The following is a 16,932-nucleotide window of genomic DNA, read 5'->3' on the forward strand; positions in this document are numbered from 1 at the left end:
CTGTCCAAACCAACAAACCCCAATTTTCTGATGCAGCCATAATATAACTTTTTTGAGACAAGGTCTTACTCTGTCGCCCAGGCTGGAGTGCAGGGGTTATCACAGCTCACTGTGGCCTCAATCTCCCAGGCTCAAGCGATCCTCCCACCTCAGCCTCCTAAGGAGCTGGGACTACGACATGCACCACCACACCCAGCTAATGTTTTTTATTTTTAGTAGAGATGGAGTCTCACTATGTTGCCCAGGCTGTTCTCAAACTCCTGAGCTCACGCAGTCCTCCCCCACTCAGCCTCCCAAAGTGCTGGGATTACAGGCATGACACCTAGCCCTGTTAATTTCTGTTTAAGTCCCTGATGAGAGAATTTAAGATAAAGAGAGATTTCACTATCACACACTGGACCCCGTGGCTGAGAGGGGAGCAGTTTCCCACTTTAGGCCATTCCAGGGCTCTTGCCTTCTCTGGCTGTTTTTGGGGGTGTGTTTTTTTTTTCTTTCTTTTTTTTCTTTTGAGACAGAGTCTCACTCTATCACCCAGGCTGGAGTTGGGTGGCGCCATCTTGGCTTACTGCAATCTCCACCTCCCAGGTTCGTGTGATTCTTGGCCCACAGCCTCCTGAGTAGCTGGGATGACAGCTGCCACCACCATGCTGGCTAATTTTTGTATTTTTAGTAGAAACAGGGTCTCACCATGTTGGCCACGCTGCTCTCGAACTCCTGACCGCAGACAATCCACCTGCCTCGGCCTCCCAAAGTGTTGGGATTACAGGTATGAGCCAGCATGCCCGGCCTCTGGCTGTTTTTAAAAACTAGTAATGTCCATCATCCTTAGCTGTCCTCAGACAACACTGTGGACTCTCCCCCAGTCTCTCTGAGCTCCTCCTCCTCTCACCCATCACGCCCTGGTGGGACCTCTGTTGCTCTCTCCCTCCCCTGTTGACACTCACCTGGGCCCAGCCCGGGTTTCTCCCCTCCCATTCCCCTCCACCAGGCCAGTCACGAGCAACCGGCAGACACTAGCTGACTGAGCGTCCACAGCAGCAGCGCAGGCCTGGTCACACACACAGCGCCCCAGGTCACCTCCTCCCTGGGACAGAGCTCCTGGCCAACCCCAGCCCTCGGGGTTAGTGGAATGCTCACCCATCCCTGGCACCTTCTCCGCTCTCTACCAAGGATCGGCTGGAGGAAGGGCAGTGGGAGAGGTACCCAGCACTCCTGAACCCCACCCACCAGCCATCTTCCCCCAGCTTCCCAATCAAAGCCTCCCACCAAGAGGAGTCAGGCCAAGGGCCATCCATGTGGCCCCAGAGCTATCACGGCCAGACTCCCAGCTCAGCCCCTCTGGATGCAGGAGGCATGCGGCGCACAGGGCTCTCCAGGCAGCCCAGCAGCTGGTGTAGATGTGGGGGCAGGGCTCTGGCCGCCCCAGGCCAAGGCTCTCCCGACTGTCAGGGCTCTGCCCACCCAGGCCAACAGTGGGCATAAATCATCCAGACTCAGGGCTCCCGACCAGGCCAGGACCCATCCTGTAAGGCTGTTGTAGGAGTTACAGGAGACGACATGGCCTCCCCACCAATACACGCCGCAGAGACTAGGCAGCAAGGAGGGCCAGGCGGGGAGCTGGCTGAAGGGGTAGGGAGAAAGCTGCAGAAAGGGTGTTGACAGGAGGCCTCTCTGAGGGGCTGAGGGAGGGGAGGCAGGCAGGCTGCTGCAGAGCAGGGTGGGGGCCGGGGCCCAAGGTCCAGGCAGCACAGCAGGCCTAAAAGCAGATGCACACAAAGCAGGTGGGTCACTTAGAAACCTCAGGAGTGGGCTGGGCCGGAAGAGTTAAGGATCCACCCCATGAGGCAGATGAGTGATCTTCTAAAATACTTAAATGAAGCAAACAGAGTGAGACTGGGGGGTAGCCACAGGGCATGGGCCCTGCAGGCAGAACTGGGAACTCGCAGACACCCGCTTACTCATCTGCAGAGCAGGGGCAGCACCGGTCCTTCCAGGGTCATTGCAGGGGTGGCAGCCACCCCCCACATCCCCTGGCCCCAGCAGGTCTTCAGATAATAGGGTCACCCACTCACCTTCTCCCTGGGCAGCCCTCCCCATCCCCACAGACAGCCTGGCCCCACACTGGGCCATCTGCCCTCAGGCCACGTGAGGCACAGCCCTCATACCCAGGACTCCCCCATATCAGAGCTGCCCTCACACCCAGGGCCCCCCCACATATCAGAGCTGCCCCCACACCCAGGACTCCCCCCAAGATCCAGAGCTGCCCCCTTTAACAAGGCTCCAGGGCTTTTGGGAAGGCAGCAGCCAACTGGAGGGACAAGGACACTGGGCCAGGGTCTCCCAACTCTGAAAAGGTCCTCCCTGGAGCACCAGCAGGCCAGGGAGTGTCACCCATCCAGGTCCCCCCGCCGCCCCTGCTTCTCCCATCGGTACTGATGGAGAACCTGCTGCGTACCCAGCCCTCTGCCCAGCGCCACAGTGACGAGCTGTGGTTGCACTGCCAGGGGCCAGCACTTTACACAGGACATCTCAAATGTTTACAAGAACTTTGCTGTCACCAACCTTACCGTGGGAGGGGGTGGGGGGATGCTGGCAGAGGCCGGGTCACCAGCCCCAGGCCCCACAGCTATGACAGGACCTGGGAAGAAAGGCTTCGGCTCCAGCCCAGCCTGGGCCACATCCAGGCTCTGCCCAGCCCGGACTGATGCCAGTGTCACAGGCCCTCCCGAGACCTGCGTCAGGAGAGCCTGAGGACCCCGGGGATGGAAAGGCGAGGCTGGGGCTCCTGGATCAGGCCAGGGAAGGAGGATGGACGAAAGGGTGGGCACCCCTCAGCTCCAGGAACACTGGTCACCCCTGCCCCCCAACCAGGAACATCTTCAGATCGCTCATTCTCCAAAGGCAGCTGATGGCTAAGACTGTGAGGGACTGGGGTGGGGCCTTTTAAAAGCTTAGAAGGTGGCTGGCCAGAGGCCACAGCTCCCCTTTTGCCCTCTAGAGTGGTTTGACCCACTTCGCAGATCCCAATATGAACGGCACTCACCCAGGGCGGGTGCTCCAACAAGCCAGCCGGGTCTGCCCCGCATCCGCAGAGCTCAGCAGGCCTGCCACCTCCCTGCCCTTGCATGGTGCTGCCTGGAGGGACGTAAGAGGGACAGGCAGACAGGGACGGAGTTGTGCTGACCTCAGCTCTGCCCCTGCTGCCCCACCGGCTCCTCACCCATCGGGTTGTGGGGGACACTGGGCAGTCACCGGGGTTACTTGGCTTCTCCCATGCTCCTAGGGTCTGACAGCAGACGGGGTGGCTGGGGGTGAGCCCCCAGGGCCCTCCCACCCTGAGTCACAGCTCTAGATGTCAGGTTTAGAGAGAGACTCTGGGACAGAGCCCCTGAAGGCAGCTCCATAGGGCTCCATCAGGGCTGGGGCTGTCCCAGAGTCTCTCTCTAATCCTGACATCTAGAGCCAAGTAGATACCACCCACTCCCGCCCCGCCTGTGCTCCTCCTGACCAGGCCCTGGCCCCCTGAACCCTCAGGCCTTTTGCCATCCTGTGATGTGAGTGCATCTGCCCAGACAGGGAGAATCAGGAGCCCTGTACCATCTTCCCGCGGCCCCGACCCGACGCCCAGGCTTCTGGCGCACACACCTGTTTCACTTCCTCTCCACTAAACATCTGCCACCTCCACTGCTGGGCAGGTCAGGCTCCAGGAGCCAGCAACGACCACCAGTCAATTCCACCTGTTTCAACCCTACCTCAGGCCCATACCTCTGGGTCCCTCCCTCCTGAGCTGGGGTTGGCTGAGTGTGCCTGCCTAGGCTCCTCCCACAGGACAGGACAGGACGGAGCCTCGCCCACTGACCCCATCCAGCCCACTGGCCCTCTGCCCTGGCCTGGGCCGCCTGCCAGGCATGCTGCTGGGAGAGGCCCTCCCCCTCAAGCCTTTATCAGACCCTGACTATCCCCCTAGTTGGAAGAGAAGGGCTACAGAAACCAAGCAGTGGACACGAACCTGGGCACTGAAGCCGGAATGGGACCCCAAAGGTCTCCACCTCCCAGAGCTGATGGCCCGGTGTCCGCCTCCCAGAGCTGATGGCCCGGTGTCACTCCGGACGGCTGGGCTTTTGGAACAGTCTTCCCCTTCCTATCCCCACACACTTAAACCTGACAGTTTCACTTCTTGGGTGGAGAACTTGTGAAATGACTCACACACCTTGCTGCGGTCCAGCAGTGGTTGGGGACACAACGTCACCTTCTACTCTGGGGCCCCAGATCACTGGCTCATCACAGCCTCGTGGGCACACATGGTCCACAGACCACAGGGGCCTCCACTCTTGCGGGGTCCACTCCTGCTGTCAGTTGTGCGTTCTCTCAGGGCAGGGCATAATCCACTTTGTCAGGGTTCCGTGGCAAACAAGAGCCACTAGGCACAGAGTGGGCTGAGAAAGCATGCGAAGAAGTACGCGATCATCAGCACGGGCTTTGTCCAGCACCAGGGGCTAGTTACGGTCCCGTTCTTCCCGGGTGAGAGGCTGGGTTCTGGGACACTGACACAGTGTGGGTGTTGCTTCAGACTTTTAAACGCCAAACTCCCCACCCAGGGGCCAAGGTCTACACACACCTTCCTACCTCTGCCCATCTAGGTCCAAGTGCCCCCGGAGCTGCAGGGCCTCAGCTCCCTCTTCATCAGCTGCAGGGCAGGAAGACAGAGGACCCTATAGGCCGTCACTGCTCAGGCCAGGCTCACCCCAGGGCCACTTTCCCCAGCAGACAGGTAGGGGTTCCCCCCAGCTCATGTCCCAGCAGGGGCAGCAGCCAGTTGCCCTGGGCAGCTGAGACTCCACCAGCAATTCAGCCACGCCAGAGCTCTGGGTGCAGTGGGATACCTGGCTCCTTTGTCTGACCCCTGAAGGCCCTCGTCTCTGTGCTATAGGGCTAGGCCTGCCCGTGACCCCCACGTTTCCCCAACCCTATGGAATGTGTCTAAGGAAGCAGGTAGAATTGGCCTGGCTCCCTCAGTCTGGGGCCTAGAGCAGAGCCTGGGGAACCAGGGCTGCCCTGGGCTGGGGAGCGGAGGGGAAATAGAGGAGGGGACAGAGCTCCACCGGGCCAGCGTCACCCAGCAAATGCCTCTGACCATTGCACCAGACTGAGCCAGCCCACAAATCTCAACCTGGAAAGCAGGGAAGAACCAATGGGGCCCAGCGAGTACAGGGGTGGGGCACGCAGGGCGGTGGGGAGGAGCCAGGGCGAGCAGGGAGACAAGGTCAGCGGGAAGGCAGGAGGCTGGCCCCAGGTAGGGGCATAGGCAGGCGACGGGACCACCCCCTAAGCTGCATTCCCAGGAATGCCAGCATCCCCCGCCCAGGGCAGCCCTGGCTCCTCGGGCTCTGCTCTAGGCCCCAGACTCGGGGAGCCAGGCCAATTCCACCTGCTTCCTTAGACACACTCCATGGGGTTAGGGAAATGTGGGGGTCATGGGAGGGCCTAGCCCCATAGCACAGAGATGAGGGCCTTCAGGGGGCGGACAGAGGAGCCAGGTATCCCACTGCACCCAACACATGGCTGGAACCCCAGTCCTGGCCCCAAAGGAGCTGCAGGGACATGCTGGTTGGGTCTCCGGGAGCCCTGCACAGAGGCTGGCCTTTAACAAGCTGACCTGAGAGGCGGGTCCCAAGCCGTCCCCACTCCTACGTCCTCAAACTCCTGTGCCCCTCCCTCATGGCTCCAGGGAGCCCTCCTTGTCGCTCCCTCCCCAGCACAGACTCTCTTTACCTTTCCACCTCGCAGAAGCTCCCTCCCACCATGTGTGCCCTGAAGGTGGAAGCATCACTCAGGTGCCCAGGACAGGTGATAAGAAGCCAGAACTCCTCGTGGGACCACGAACACAAGAGTAAAAGTCGTGTATTCCAGGCAAGGGCCTTGGGGTGCTGTGACTGGAGGCTTCCTAGATCTAGGGCCGCAGTTAACCCAACATTAAGAAAACAAGACAGGCAGCTGGGCGCAGTGGCTCATGCCTGTAATCCCAGCACTGTGGGAGGCCGAGGCAGGTGGATCACCTGAGGTCGGGAGTTTGAGACCAGCCTGACCAACATGGAGAAACCCCATCTCTACTAAAAATACAAAATTACCTGGGCATTGTGGTGCGTGCCTATAATCCCAGCTACTTGGGAGGCTGAGGCAGGAGAATCACTTGAACCTGGCAGGTGGAGGTTGCAATAAGCCGCGATCGCACCATTGCACTCCAGCCTGGGCAACAAGAGCGAAACTCCATCCCCAAAAAAAAAAAAAAAAAATGCTCCACTCAGATCCCAAAAATGCTGCCTGGAAAACACCACCGACAAACCAGCAGACGGGGAGTGACTGCCTGATTCTCTGTCTTCCCAAAACTTCTGCAAGAGACTGACGCAGTCCTGCATGAAAGACGCTTAACAGAAAGGCCAGCAGATGCGGCTCTGTAGATCTTTTCAAAGGCCGTCCCCTGCCAGGGTGGCAAGTTCAGGGGCGGAGAGGGGACAGACCTGGCCAGGATGGAGTCGGAGATTTGTCTGAGCTCTAAAGCGTCCCGCCGGCAGCCTTTCTCCTCCTTGCCCGAGGAGGCCAGACTCCAGGATGCATTCTAAATCAGTCCCACTTTCACGTCTCAAAGCAATGCCAAGCCAGTGCCTGTCCCTGCGGGGCCAGGCTGACTAAGCACAGCAGGGAAGTCCCTGGTTCTTCTGCAGCCTCCCTCCCCTCTTCCCTCTAAGTCATGGAACCACGCTGGGAAGGCGGCGGCCCCTCCCCAGCCCCAGCCAGCCAGCCATGCTGCGACAGCCAAGGGATCGGGAACTGTTTCCCGAGGGGTCCCACTAATGACTCCAGTCCCACTATGCAGACACACCGGGATAAAGTAGATGGGTGGCAAGTGGTGGGAGTCTGGCTTCCTGCTGCTTGAATAGACACGAATTGATCAGCAAGAAAGAAGACGAGAAAGATCCACGTAGGAATCGGATCAGAGTTCATCAGCAGCACAAACGCACGCTTCACTCGATACAGGTACAGGAGGCTACACACGGACACAGGCAGAGACATGTACATACCCGTGCGTCAGCTCACGCGTGCTTTTCCTTGCTGTCAGCTGAGAGGGCCTAGAAGCAATGACACCGCAGTACCGACAAGCGCACCTGCTACCTGGATCTTGGTTTCCGATTCCACCCTCCAACAAAAGGAAACCCGGGCTCCCTGGAGAAGGGGCTGACTCTAAGCCTGGGCAGGGAATGGACAAGCTGAGCCTGGAGCATCTCGTAGGGCCAGAAATGAGGAAGGACTCACACCACCCACCATGAAGGGGTACGTCCAGGGGGCCCGACAGCCAGCACTGGAACAAGTGAGCAAACAAAATAACGGCATTTCGCAGAGACCCAGCGGATTAAATGAGTATCCACGAACCCACACGGATAAGTAAACAGCTGCATAAACTGATAAATGAGGAGAAGAGACAGACCCCCCTGCAGAAGACGGCCACATCAGTGACGAAGTCACTCCGCCCTCAAGGAGGCGGGCGTGACTCCTCAGCCCTTAAGTTTGGCTGGCTGTAGTGACCTCCTCCCACAGGCAACAGTACTGGAGGAAGGAAACCCAAGAACTGCTATGAAGATGCCTGAGAAACACACCTCAGCCGGGTGGCCAAGCCAGCACCAGCAGCCGCGGGCCACATCGACGGTGTGCGCCTGGCGTGATTCGGTAAGAGGGTACCGTGCCTCTGCGGTCTTCCTCCCGCTAAGCCGGCGCCCCGGTCTCACCACGAGAAACGCATCCAAATTCCAACAGAGGAATTCCACTTGTCCAAACAGACAAATTCCAATGGATGGAGATCCCACAACATACCTACTATTTCTTAAGACTGTCAGAGTTATCAAAACTAAGAAAACTCTGAGAAGCCGTCACGGCAAAGAGGAGCTTACAGAGACACGACAGCTAGATGTCATCTGGGACCCGAGATGCAGTCTTGGAACAGAAAAAGGACATTAGGTAAAAGCTAATGTATCTGAACAAACTATGTACTTTGGCTAATGATAATGTATCAGTATCAGTCCCTGGATTGTTACAAACCTATCACACTAATGTGAGATGCTAATCACCCAACAAACTGCAATGGTTGGTAGGGATAATTTGGAAACTCTGGATTATCTCTGCAATTTTTCTATAAATCTAAAACAGTTTTTAAAAAATAGAGTTGGCTGGGTGCATGGTGACTCACACCTATAATCCCAGCACTTTGGGAGGCCGAGGCGGGTGGATCACCTGAGATCGTGAATTCGAGATCAGCCTGACCAACATGGTGAAACCCCGTCTCTACTAAAAAATACAAAATTAGCCAGGTGTGGTGGTGCACGCCTGTAATCCCAGCTACTCAGGAGGCTGAGGCAGGAGAATCACTTGAACCTGGGAGGCAGAGGTTGCAGTGCTGACATCGTGCCATTGCACTCCAGCCTGGGCAACAAGAGCGAAACTCCATCTCAAAAAAAACAGGAGAGAGAGAGAGAGAGAGAGAGAGACAGAGAGAGAGAGAGGGAAAGGTGGTGGCCAGGGGCGGGGAGGAAGGGTCCAGGGAGTGCCTAAAGTATCTAGAAGGCCCAGGTTCCTGTTTGGGTTTCAACTGTGGTGATGGTTGCATAACTTGGTGAATGTACTAAAAGTCCGTGAACTGTGCACTTTAAATGAGTGTGGGCCGGGCGCGGTGGCTCAAGCCTGTAATCCCAGCACTTTGGGAGGCCGAGGCGGGTGGATCACGAGGTCAGGAGATCGAGACTATCCTGGCTAACATGGTGAAACCCCGTCTCTACTAAAAATACAAAAAACTAGCCGGGCGTGGTGGCGGGCGCCTGTAGTCTCAGCTACTTGGGAGGCTGAGGCGGGAGAATGGCGTGAACCCGGGAGGCGGAGCTTGCAGTGAGCCGAGATCACGCCACTGCACTCCAGCCTGGGAGACACAGCAAGACTCCGTCTCAAAAAAAAATAAAATAAAATAAAAAATTTAAAAAATAAATAAATAAATAAATGAGTGTGTTGTATGGTGTGTGAATTACACCTCAATAAAGATGCTGACAAACACACCTCAGCCAGGTGGCCAAGGTCAACACCAAGAGTGGGGAACAAACAACTTCACTCCCAGCCTGGCCCCTGGCCCTACCTCATTCCACAGCCCAGCTCAGCCCCAAGCCAGGGTCCCAGGATATCAGGCACCATGAAGCGCCACTCCAGGTCACTGGACATGAGCAGAGACCCCTAACTTCAGGAGCCCACCTTCTAGAAGGGAAGCATGGTAAACAGTAGACAAACCAGAACCTCCAGAAGAGGAGAGCGGTGACAGCAGAGGCATGGCTGGGGCATTCACAGGAGGCCTCCCTGGCGAGGGGACGTGGAGCAGAGAGGTCCCAGGAATGGCCCGCAGGGGAACCGACCAAGAGAGGCTGAGTCATTTCCTGGACCCTCCTAACTGCTCGCTGCCCAGCATTCAGCTTCTCCCACTACAGCTTCTCGGGAGTTTGGTAGCACGGGTTCCCGAGCAGTCTCTTGTCCCTCCTGTTCCCCAGGGACAAGTAACAATTCACCCAGCACAGAGCTTCACAGTTGCCCAGCACCCCCACGCTCTGCCTCCTCGGACCTCACTTCACAGAGGGCACTGCCTCGGCCACTGCCAAGTGCATCCCAGAAGCCCTCGCTGCTCGACCACCCATGGCCTCCCCACCCAGCCCCACCCAGCCCCAGCCAAGGCCCCACCCAGTCCCAGCCAAGGCCCCAGACTGCTCCTCAGCAGACCTGCTTCCTCTAGGGAAGTGGCAGCCAGGTCTCTCCACCCACCTGGGCCTCCCTGTGGGAGGTGGTGCAGACACAGCCACCTCAGGCCAGAGCCAGCTCTCAAGCTCTGGCTTCTATACCCTAGGCCAAGGCCCTCATTTACAAGTGACCAAACCGAGGCCCAGAGAGGTTAGGTGTCTTGCCCAAGAACACACAGCAGCAAGATCAAGCATGCTCTCCACCCAATCCCTTCGCATATGGGGCTTGGGTTAAAAGCACCGCCCATCGGTCCAAACCCACCTCCACCACACAGCAACCTGTGGCCCTGGGCAAGCTGCTGAACGGTTCTGTGCCAGGGCTTCCTCCTGTGTGAAATGCAGCTAACAAGAGCACCTACTGCCAGCTGTTATGAAAATAAATCGTGTATCACGCTTAGAGGGCTGTCTGGCCCCGAGCAGGACATGCTATCCACATGTTGCTATTTACTGCATGTTTGACAGCAAAGAGAAAAGTCTCATCACGACTTTAAGTTTATTGCTGATACTTCTCTCACAAAATCCCTCTTAGAAGAAGATTATTCGGAAGGCAGAAAGGCTGCAATGTTTATGAGCATAGCCTTCAGAGCAAATCCCAGCTCTGCTCAGGAACAAACTGGGGACTCAGGCAAGCTGCACTGCCTCCCTGTGCCTCAGTTTCCTCATCTGTAAAATGGGGTGAAGTTGTATGCTCTGAGGGCTTTGTTGAGACGATTTGCGTAAAACACTCAGCGCAGGCCTGCTGTGCAGAATGAGTGATTTCTATTACTATTACCAATGTTTTTGATAGACCGGTACTCCCTGCCTTTCCTGTGTAACCACAGGGGACTTGAATCACAGGGTTTAAACATAATCACAACCCTAGGTTATAACTCAAACGCCAAACAATCGGAACAGTAGCCCTGCAGACGGGACTGTCATTAGCGGCGAATTACCAGCCCAAAGTGTCCGCCCAGGCCTCTGCCACATGCCGAGACACCAAACGCAAAACAACAGGGTTTTCTCCAATTAGGGAAACACGCGTTTTCTTTTCTCTTTTTTTCCTTTTTCTTTTTTTTTTTTTTTTTTTTTGAGACGTAGTTTCGCTCTTGTTGCCCAGGCTGGACTGCAATGGAGAGATCTCGGCTCACCACAACCTCCGCCTCCCAGGTTCAAGCAATTCTCCTGCCTCAGCCTCCAGAGTAGCTGGGATGACAGACGTGGCTAATTTTTTGTATTTTTAGTAAACACAGGAGCTTCTCCATGTTGGTCAGGCTGGTCTCGAATTCCCAACCTCAGGTGATCCGCCCGCCTCAGCCTCCCAAAGTGCTGGGATTACAGGTGGGAGCCACTGCGCCCGGCAAAACCCATATTCTCTTGCGCCATCTCCGTCTCTAAGAGAGTCTGAGTGACCTGCCTTTAAGTTCTCAAGTTAAACTATTACATTTCCCCAGCAGCCAAGGGCTCCAAGCAGGTGACAGGCTGGCCTGGGCCCCACCCGCTGGGCTGGGTTAGGCCTGTGACACTCTGTTCACATAACTGTCCCCTTGGGAGATCCAGGCCTCCTCCTAGACCCCCCAGCCACACCTGACGGTGGAGGACTTGAACTTTTACTTCTTTACAAGCAGTATTTTCAGACCATTGCTGTGCCACCAAAAGCCAAAGAAAAGGTTTCTAAACCCACCATGGTGCCAAAGAGACCCCAAGCCAGCCTGCGGGATGCCCAAACCAGAGGCCTTCGAAAGCACTGTGAGTGGTCCACTTGGCCTCGGAGGCGACCAGCAGACGACCATCTCCAAGCCAGGCAAGAGACGCTGCTTCCCAGCGAGCACCTCTGCCTTCCGCCTGTTACTCACTAAGCCCGGCCACAGCTTCTCTCCCTCAATTCACTGCCAAATTCTGTCAGAGCAGGGATGCTCTGCCACATACCCCAACACTGTCTCTGCTGCCCCGGGCTTCCTGCAGAGATGGTCTCCTTTCCCCTAAAGAGGCCAGGCAGCAGCCTCTTGGGCCGCCTTGCAGGGAAGGAGGCCGGAACTCAGGCAGGGGGTGACCATGCCACCCAGCCAGCCCCTGGCGTCTTCCCTCCCAGCCAGCACACGCCCACACCAACAGGAGTTCTGTAAATACCCCCACTGTGGCCACTAGGCAGGAGCCCCCAAACCTGACACACAGGCCCACATACGGGGAAGCCTCCCCAGCTCCCCGAGAAGGGGCAGCCTCCTAAAATGAGCCCCTGACCGGAGCCCCATCATGACAGGACTGGAACCCCACTGTCAAACAAAGCCCAGTAGATTTGGCTACCGGAGAGAAATACCCAAACAGAGAAACATGGCGAGCTGGAAGCAGGCTTCATGTGGCCCCCAGGGAGGGGAGGGGGTACACGGATGGCACAATCACTAACACGGATCACACCATGGGACCATCGGGGCCCCAGGTTCTCCAATAAAAGGGTTGTCACCAGGACCCATGGGGTGCTGCTGTTTCTGTAACATCTATAACATTACTCTGACACTCTTTCCAAAGAGAAAACAGGCTTCAGGCTGGCAGCCCTCCCTGACAGCAAAGGCTCACTAGACTCCAAAACCACTTGGTTTTCATTGAGCCTGAACCACTGTTCTATTCTACAGCAGAAACGGTGATTCAGGAAAACCGGCTCTGATTCTCCTCCCTCGTTTTCTAGTTAGTGAAGGTGAAGCCGCAGAGAGCAGAGAGCAAAGGTTACCTGATGCCAGCGCAGGGCTCCACAGATAAGAGGAGGGTACCAAGGGGAGGGCTTGGAAGGCCAGTGGCTTGGAGAGAGACCACCTGGTTCTTTCCTGGTGAAGGGTCCTCCACCTCCCTCAGCAGGAGACCCAGAATAAACAGCCTCTCAGGGCCATATGGAAGCACACCACAGCTCTGAGCCTTTCCCGTGCAGTTTCCAGGAAATGGCTCTCCAGAGTGCAAGACAGATCACAGGACAGGCCCAACCTGCCCGCGGGCTGCACGGCTGGGACAGCCGCACTCCACACATCAGCCACAGGGGCAGCTGAGAGGAAAGAGCAACAGAGCAGAGAGCTGGTGGCCCACTGAGACCCCAGGTGCCTAACTTCCCAGGCTCCAGGACCAAGCTGCATCTCCCTGTGAGCCCAGCTATGGGGCTTGGAGGTCCCTGCCCTGGGACCACAAAGTGCTGCAGACGGGTCCACACCGCCACCAAGGCAGGAGGAAGGCGAGACAGGCAGGGCCCCTCTCCTGGGCCAGGCAGGGGTCTTCGGAGGGGTCTGCAGCAGGAAGGAGGGTCAGGGTTACTGAGGTAACTCATCTGGGGAGTCCCAGCTAACAAGAGGGGAAAGTGGTTTCACCCCAGCACGGGGCAGGGGCAGCCACTGAACACGCTCCCTGGCCAGACTGTGTATCCCCAAATGGGCCGACACAAAAGTCAGGCAGACAGACTTCAGACTTCAGGCTCAGCCACAGGGCCCGGGACAGAGGCCATGACTGACCTCCTAAACCCATTCTGAACCCCGACCCAGGGCGAGCCCAGCCTGAGGGAGGCCCACATCACCTCACTCGATCCTCTTACCTGCCCCTGCCCACTTGCTAGTGAGGAAACTGAGGTCCAGGAGGCTCACTACCTTGCCCAAGGTCACAGAGCAGGAGGGTGAGGGAGGCAAGTCCCAGACTCCTCTCTGGAGCGCTGCCCTGGACTTCTGAGGCAACAGAACCCTGACTCTGACCTCCCTCCCAGGCCCAGCCCCAAAGCCAGCCCCAGGGCAGGGCTGCACTGGGCTGGGACTCAGGCACCTCCTTTTTGGTGTGTAGGAGAGACACCTCTGAATTTTCTCCCTAACCCACACAAGGCAGGCAAGAAGGGAACCCCCATATTGCAAAAAGGTCTCCCCCAAACCGAACCTTTCCTACTTCAGGAGATGCAGGGTTGGCAACAGTCGAAAAAGTGGACTTGGCTCTGGGGGGTCACACTCAGGTCTCCGGCCCCGGGGCACTGCTGCACCTTCTGCCACACAGCCCACAGGGCAGGGGCACCAGCCCACCCGGCTGGGGACAAACTGGCTCTCCTCCCTCCCTTGTCCAGGGCCTGGCAGGGGTGCACGCCCTGCTCTGGACATGTGGGGCCTCAGGCCGGGGGTGCCACACTGCATCCCACGTTCTAGTAAGCGCACGGGCCTGGGCTCCAGCCAAGGTGCCAGCCCGCCCCAGCAGAGCCCCATGAGCTCAACATCCCGAACAAAGAGAGACGAGACAGAGCAGAAAGTGGGGTGCACGGAGGGGCAAGCGCCCACAACTTTTTGGCGAGGTCGTCTGTAGGAAAGCAGGGGCTGGGGCGCCCTCCTCCTCTCCCGTCCCACCCGGGAGTGGGTCGGCAGGACGACATTGGCGGGCCCGGGCCGATCCCGTCCCCCTCCAGTGGCCCAGCGTCAGTGACACCGATCCGGCGACCCCCACCCCAGTCCGGGCCCCGCAACCCCGGGATGCCCTCGTCTCCCCCGGCCGACGGGCAGAACCCGGACCTGCCGCCGACGGTGCCCGCGTGGGGCGGCAGTGACGCGCGGGACCCGGGGGCGTGTGCGGGGCGCGCCCGCGCAGAGCCCTGCTCGGAGGGTCTGAGACTCGGGCCCCGGCGGCTGCAGGGAGAGCACGGCCGAGTGCGCCGGGTCGCGGGCCGCCCGCCCAGAAGGGAGCGTGGCCGCGGGGCAACCAGGTCGGGATGGGTGGGTGTCCGCGGGCGCCGCTTACCCTGAGCGGAGATCGGGGCCAACTCTCATCCACCCGCCGCGGCGCCCTCCTCGCCGGCCGCCCGGCCGCGCTACACCTACCGCCCGCCCGGGAGCCCAGCGGCGCCGGGGAGCCGGGAGGAGGCGGCCCCGCGGGTCCCGGCCACGAGCGCGGAGGCGGCGGCGGCGGCGGCGCCAGGTCGCGCGCTCGCGTCCCGCTGCGCGGAGTCTGCGCGCCCCCGGCCCCGTTGCGCAGCCGCCGCCCCGCCCCGCGCCGCGCCTTAAAGGGGCCGCGCCCCGCGCACCGCCCCCGCCCCGCGGCCGACTCGGGGTCCGCGGGGGCGCGCCTGCCCTGGTGGGTCCGCGCGCGCGAGCTCGGTCACGAGGCGCTGCCTTTGTTTGGGTGGCCACGTGCGCCCCCGCCGCTCGCACCCACGCGCACGCGCGGGCACCGCCGGCCACGGCCACGCCGTCCCCGCGCTTGCCACGGCGGACGCCACGGGCTCAGCCGCGCACGAGCACGCACGCTGCTGTGGCCTCGCCCGCGCCCCGCGGGACCGCCCGCAGCTCCGGAGATGGGTCAGGGACTGCGCTGGCTGCCGGGGGAGACCCGCGTCCCGGGAGGAAATGCCTTTCCGCGACGGCCACGCGGGGCCGGGCTTGTAGCCTGCGCTGGACAGGACGCAGTACGAACCCCGCTAAACTCGCGCCAGTACCTGGTGCGCCCACCCCAGGGTGCCCGGGGTGCTGTCTGTCCCCCAGGATCCGGACCTCTGGGCCCACCCTTTCTCCGAATCTCACCCACACCCCTGCATCTCCCCAGGCACTACCTGGGGGGCAGAACATCAGTAGAGGGGACCCACTCTAAGCACACCTGTCCCCGGGTTCCGGACCCTGCAGAAGAAACCACCCACCACCCCGCTTTAAGGCTGTCTAGCTCACAGGAGAGTGCTCAGTGAAGGGGCAGAGGGGATCGCCCTGCAGAACCCTAGGTTTAGGAGACCCGCTTTAGCGTCTTACCCAGGAGGATGGTTGCGGGGAGCTGGGGTGGGAGGGTGGAGGAGAACCAGAGTGGAGAAAATACACAAGGCCTGGAGGCTGTTTTTGCCCAGCCCTCTCTGCCTCCCCCTCCCCAGGCTGGGTCCTCTGTGCTCTGCCCTGCCCTTCCTGTGTCTCTTGCCTGCCCCAGTGCCCTGCCCTCAACTCACTGACCTTGGGAGTCCTACAGGCATCTCCAACCTTTCAATCCAAAGATTCCAGACCTGGATCCGCCCTCCCCACTTCCTCAAGGGCCCCAGCTCAAGTGAACCTGAAGCTCCTTGGGGCAAGATTCAGGGCCTCTCTTTGATCCTCCTCCAGGTCCAGCCCTGGTGGACCTGGGTTAGAGGCGGGCACTCAGGTGAGCTGTACTTCTCCAAGGCTCAGGTTCCTGTCTGCAGAACTGCAGGACCCAGTGATTTCAGGGTAAAGGATCCAGCGCTTCCGCAAGGGCTGTCCAGCCCACAAGGGCTGTCCTGTGCCTCCGCAGGCAGCATGGGGTGCGATGGCGTGCTGTCTGCAGGACGGTCTCTTCCTAGGATGGCGGAGATGACTCATTTGTGCCCAGAGCCCCCATCCAGCACAGGGCCTGACCATCAGACCTCTCTGGCTCCCCCTCCCCGCTGCCCAACCCCGCCAGGCTTTCCTGCCTTATCTCTGTCCTCCAGGGAAACAGGACTTGTTTTTCCCAAACACAAGCTCTACTTTCCTGCCTCAGCTCCCTGTTCTGGCCATATCCTCCCAGGGGTACCTGCCCTACACTAACTCTACCCAGCCTGCCAGGCCTAGCTCCAGAGCTCCCCACTCCAGGAAGCTCTCCTGAGCCAGCCTGTTCAGAAATGATCCCAGACTCCCACCTGCCAAGGCTCTGGGGTAGGGCGGGGACCCTTAGGGCACCTCCTGCCCCAGCACCGTGACCATATTTTAATCATTTCCATTGTTGACTGTGCTCCTTCCTGCCTCCTCTCTCCACTCTCCCGATAGCCCAGGTGAGCTGTTCCTGAGAGCAAAAGACCAGAGCTTTCCTGTGCAAGTCTCTCGCTGCTGTCCCCACATCTCAAGACCTTGGCCAGGCTATGTGTCATTGTCAGGGTCATTTTGTACACAAATGACTCAGTCAAGCTCCAAAGGCAACCTGTTTGTGCAGGTGCAGCAGTGGCAGTCTCTCTGCCAGCAGGACACCTGCTCCTTATCACTTCTCATCTCTGAACCTCTCTGCTTCTCCCTGTGGAGACAAAGGCTCCGTCCTCAGAGCAGCAATCCCAAAGAGAGACCCCCTCCGGCCCCGCACCCTTCCAGCAAGTCTCCTGGAAGGATTCTCATCAGCCCCACTTGGTCATGTGTCACGTTTGAGCCAAGGGGACTGTGGGGGTGGAGGCCAG

At 59.0% G+C, this 16,932-nt stretch overlaps 1 protein-coding gene across 17 annotated transcripts in view; it reads right to left on the reverse strand.

The window, feature by feature from the left end:
• GRAMD4 (GRAM domain containing 4) overlaps positions 1-15,949 on the reverse strand; it is a 153,063-nt gene extending 137,114 nt beyond the window's left edge. For 6 of the 17 annotated variants that reach the window (XM_028827583.2, XM_077949299.1, XM_077949292.1 and 3 more), the window contains exon 1: positions 14,535-14,743. In XM_028827583.2, coding sequence (XP_028683416.2) covers positions 14,535-14,563 — 29 coding nt within the window. In that variant the 5' untranslated portion in view covers positions 14,564-14,743. The other 11 variants (XM_077949295.1, XM_077949315.1, XM_077949308.1 and 8 more) reach the window with 5 other exon arrangements.
• Between the last annotated feature and the right edge of the window lie 983 nt (positions 15,950-16,932).

This window comes from Macaca mulatta, chromosome 10 (assembly GCF_049350105.2).
Source record: "Macaca mulatta isolate MMU2019108-1 chromosome 10, T2T-MMU8v2.0, whole genome shotgun sequence".
Lineage (NCBI taxonomy): Eukaryota > Metazoa > Chordata > Mammalia > Primates > Cercopithecidae > Macaca > Macaca mulatta.